Source organism: Adiantum capillus-veneris, chromosome 24, assembly GCF_014529385.1.
Source record: "Adiantum capillus-veneris isolate H3 chromosome 24, ASM1452938v2, whole genome shotgun sequence".
Classification (NCBI taxonomy): Eukaryota; Viridiplantae; Streptophyta; class Polypodiopsida; order Polypodiales; family Pteridaceae; genus Adiantum; species Adiantum capillus-veneris.
In genome coordinates, this window is record NC_140954.1 from 107,005,462 (window position 1) to 107,010,497 (window position 5,036).

General features: G+C 44.7%; 1 protein-coding gene across 1 annotated transcript; it reads left to right on the plus strand.

Annotated features, from left to right (window-relative positions):
• Positions 1 to 3,181: 3,181 nt before the first annotated feature.
• Positions 3,182 to 3,784, plus strand: LOC147426914 (uncharacterized). Its single transcript, XM_086498249.1, has 3 exons — positions 3,182 to 3,421; positions 3,519 to 3,620; positions 3,722 to 3,784. The coding sequence occupies exons 1-3, from the start codon at positions 3,182 to 3,184 to the stop codon at positions 3,764 to 3,766; spliced, it is 387 nt and encodes a 128-aa protein (XP_086354375.1). The 3' UTR covers positions 3,767 to 3,784.
• Positions 3,785 to 5,036: the final 1,252 nt, after the last annotated feature.

Below are 5,036 nucleotides of genomic sequence, written 5' to 3' on the forward strand. Positions count from 1 at the left end.
TGAAAGCACTCCTGGTTCTTCTCAACATGCAGGCAAAGTTTGGATGGAGTGACACTAGCGTCACAGCGCTTTTCAGGTGATCTATTACAATTAGTTTACTTTAATAGAACTCTAAATGTATAATGATCTGATAGATTTTTACACGACTGTATCATATTTTTATGTTGTGTAGATTGCTGAAAGAGCACATTCTACCAGCTGACAATGTGATGCCAGATTCCCGAGATGAAGCAAGAAAGATTTTGCGAAACTTGGGGATGGATTACAATTCTATCCACGCTTGTCCTAATGACTGCATTCTTTTCAGAGGGGAATACACAGACATGGAGAAGTGTCCGAAATGTGATTCTGAAAGATATCAAGTAGATCTCCACGGGACAAAAATTCCACAAAAGGTTTTGCGACATTTTCCTTTGCTTCCTCGCATCAAGCATTTCTTCGAATGTAAGTCCATGGCCGCCCTAGCATCATGGCATGAGGAGAATAAATCTTCGGATGGTGTGCTACGAATTCCTGCAGATTGCGCAGCCTGGAAACATATAGATGGAACATGGTCGGATTTTGCCAGGGAAGCTCGAAATTTGCGCTTAGGCCTGGCTATGGATGGCGTAAATCCATTTGGTCAAAGATCAACATCTTACAGTGTATGGCCCGTTGTCATCGTCAACTACAACATTCCCCCGTGGTTGACTACGAAGAAGGGGCACCTATGGCTAAGCTTGATTGTGCCAGGGCGATATAAAGTGGGGAATATGGATGTGTATCTTCGTCCACTATTGGAAGAGCTACAACAATTGTGGATTGGCATAGAGGTGGTGGATATGAGCCGACACACAGGACGACGGAATGCTTTGATCAGAGGTATTCTAATGTGGACCATGCATGACTATCCCGGGCTAACAGAATGCTCAGGTGATCTATTGACACTCCTCTCTCAGACACTGTAAATCTTGTTTTTCCCCATAGTTGATCTATTATCATGTGTATACATGCAGGGCTTCAAACAAGCGGATACAGAGCATGTGTCACATGTGGACCTAGACTGAATGCACGTAGGGCAGCCTCACTGAAGAAGCAAATCTACGAAGGTCATCAAGCGTATCTTCCGGAGAATCATGTGTTACGCGACGGCTTTTTGGGAAGAGAGCCACCAAGGATGTCTGCACAAGCATGGTTAGAGCAGAAGGAGATGTGCGATGACGGATTGCCTCCAGGGATGAAGAGACTATCTCTATGGTACGAGTTACCATACTGGCCCCGACTCGTGATCAATCACTTGCTCGATCCAATGCACATATTCAAGAATGTGGGTAATCTACTATGGGACCATTTGACCGGCAAGAAAGATACTTTGGGAGCCAGAGTTGACCTTAGAAATGTGGATCGTATGGAGCAATATTGGCCGCAAACAGCGTCTGATGGATCGATAAAACTTCCTAAAGCACCATGGATTTTCACAGGAGCCCAAGAACGCAAAGTAAAAGAGGCCATTCGATCTTTGCGGACCCCCACTGGCGTAATGCACTCGCTCCGAACGTGTTTTACTAAAGAAGGAAAGCTTACCGGTTTGAAGTCACACGATTGGCATAAAATGTGTCAGGTACGTTCATAGTGGACTTTAATATCATTGCATAAAATGTGGACTTTAATATCATTGCTGCACATACTTTACAGTTTATTTTACCGGTTGCCATTGAGGGATGTTTGTCTCTCGACATCCGTAACACAATCTACAAACTTGCAAAGCTGGTGCAATGGATCTCACAAAAGGAGATCGACGTAGACTCCATACCATTCGTATATAAATAGTTAACATCCCCCTTTTACAAGTTATGTGGCTCTCATGTAAGTTATGTGGCTCTGGCAGGTAGTATTTCATCCTACAAAGTCTACATCAAACTGGTGGTACGTCATAGAGGTAGCCCCTCGTAGTGCAAGGACGTATGAATGCTACCATGTGCCAATCACAACGACATCAATGGAGGAGATCAGAGAAGATGCTCAATCAGAAGCCGCTGCGGTGGTGCCAGACGAGCATCAAGATGCTACTACTCTATATGGGGTGCATGCAGAGGAGCTACAAAATGAAACAGAGGATATGTGTTTAAACGGAGAGCTCTATATAGATATAGGAAGTTATGCTGAGTTATGCGAGGATGAGAGAGAGATCTCTTAAAGCCACAAATATTGTATTTGAACAATTTTGCTCCGTGCTGTAAAAGCTCTAGCTCTCTAAGTAGCTTCCATGGTGTGTAACGCTCTTTTCTACTCGCGCTCACATCTTTTGATTGAAAATTCTGAGTTTTCGACTTGCCTCTTCTATCACTCGATTCATTGCGTCATTGTATTTATATGCGTCATTACGTCATTGTATTTAATGGTCTTTGCGTCATTGTCTACTCTATTCATTCAATAAGGAGTTTAAATATTCGTGTGTTTAATGCAGGTATGGATGATGAGGAGTTTCTTTCTTCTTTGTCACCGCAGCAGAGACAGTGGTACGTGGAGCGTCATCGCTCTGGCGCATCATCGCGCGTTCCTACACCATCCGCATCTCCCTCTCTTTCGGAGCATTCGGCGCGCTCCGAAGCTTCGGCGTCGATGAGACGAGCGTCACACTCGTCTAGACACCGGCGCTCTAGTGGTGGCGGTGGCGGTTGTTGTGGGGATTCCGCCACCGATGCCTCCACACCGCCTCGTGTTCGACGAGGCTCTTTACCCTCCCCTTCTTTGCCCGCCCCCACACCAGCCACAGCATCGCCGTCTACGCCAGGTTTTGCACGGCTGACTGTTCCTAGAAGCTACACACCTCTACCTACTCCGCCAGGAGCCACCCCACTCGACACTCCTCGCTTCGGCGCCCAGACGCCGATGGAGACACCTGACGTCCGTACCCCCATCGACACGCCGCTAGCTAGAGACCCCTGTCGGGACACCCAGGTTCACGCGTCACCGGCCAGAGGGCTTGCCTTACTCCGTCGACATCAGCGGCGGCATCATCATGGATGATGACGGCAAGAAGGTGATCTCGCGCATGCGTGGTCTTTGCTCTCAGCTGTTTAGACACTATATACTAAACAAATGGAGTGAAGTACCAAGTGATTTAAAAAACAGAGTCATCAGCATACTTCATGATGAGTTTCCCGTTCCAACACGGGATCAGCGCTTCAATGAAGACCTGATGAAGATTCGAATGCGCGAATACTGTAAACACAAGCATTCCGAAGTGCAAAAAGCAATCAAGAATGGGTGGAATAGGCCAGATTGGCTGGCCAAAGAAGATTGGAAGAATGCGAAGAAAGCAGCGCGCGAGAATCCCGACAAGTGGAAGCAACAAAAGGATGCAGCCAGAGCGCGAGTAGAGGCAGGGAGCTCGCACCACTTGGGGAGCGGTGGATGGGCATCATTTGAGGCCGATTTTGTAAGTCTTTTCACATTGCTCTTTATGCATGTTCGATAGTTTAGGGTTTATGAGTTTTTTAGTTCTAACATAATGAAATCGTTGTATGTTTTGACAGTGGTCGATGACAGGACGTGATCCCACACCGTACGAGCGCGAGTACGCAGGCAGGAAGGGCTTAAACGCCCTGATGGACATTCTCAGTTCTCGCGGCGGCATGGTTAGTATTAGGGTTTACTCTTTTTTATTTTTTGTATTGTTTTATAAATGTCGTTATATGTTTATATTTACTGAAAACTGTCTTATTGTCTTTTTTTGCAGAATCCGACAGATACGCCGCTTGGACGCGATGAGACGTTTGATTAGACGACGTCAGTTTAGCCGTAGCTAGATAGCATTAGTTTAGGGTTTCTCATAGCTTATGTATCATGAGATGGATTTTATACGTCTTTTTGAACCATGTATATTATTACATTTGTCACCGCAATTCCTTTTGCCAATCAATTCTTTATGCCTATGATGTTGTACAATTGTCATTATTACATTTGCCAATCAATTCAGTTTGTCTATGATGTGTACAATTGTCAATTTTGCAAACAATGCGTCTTGTGGGTGACTATTTTGGGTCTATTATTTACCTTTGCACTTTTTTTAAAAAGTGAATCAAGTACAATATGGTTGATGGGTGGCAGGGCATTCAATGCCCTGCCACCAAAAAAATATTCTCTCAGGTGTCGCTATAAGCGTCGCTATTTATGGCTCTGTAGCGTCGCTATATGCGTCGCTATACTCTTCTGTGAGAGCGTCGCTATAGGCGTCGCTATGAGCGTCGCTATAGGCGTCGCTATGAGCGTCGCTATATAGCGACGCATATAGCGACGCTCATAGCGACGCTCGTAGCAACGGTTTTAGCGACGCTCTCGTAGCGACACTTTTAGCGACGGTTATAGCGACGCCGGGGGTTATAAAAACCCAGTGTATTTCCGTCGCTAAGAGCGTCACAAGAGCACATAACCTCTTGTAGTGTAGGTCAAAATCAAACACTCAAATCATCAAATTACGCATAAATTGGTACAACTAACTTGATTAGAGTGACGATTCCACCTCTTGCAAGGGAATTTCACATACTTTACACTTCAAATGTTAGTGGTTAGGTTAGAAAGGTTAGTCAAAATTAGTAGAAATTAGCATGAAATTAGTAAAATTAGCATGGAAAGAAGCGAATTAGCAAGGGTTAGCATCAAAATTAGTGAAATTGGGGGTGGAATTGAGGGTTTGAAGTATTCATAACTCAACATTAGCATCAATTCTTTGCACAACATCATCAAATCAAACCAAAAAATGAGTTACACACACTCAAAAACCAACAAAATTAGTAGTGAAATTACTCTATTCTACACATCCTAAACTCACTAGCTTAGGTTATCGATCCCCGGCAACGGCGCCAAATGTGGGGATGCGTTGTGGCATGACCTAATTGCAACCCACAAAATTGTCAAATTGTGGATTGACAACCCGGCTAGGGTATGGAAGCACGAGCCTAAGATATATAGAAATAGAGGATTCAAGGGATCCTTCTACTCATCATAGAGAGAAGCCATGGAAAGGGCTTCCTCTAATGAACAACACATTCCTA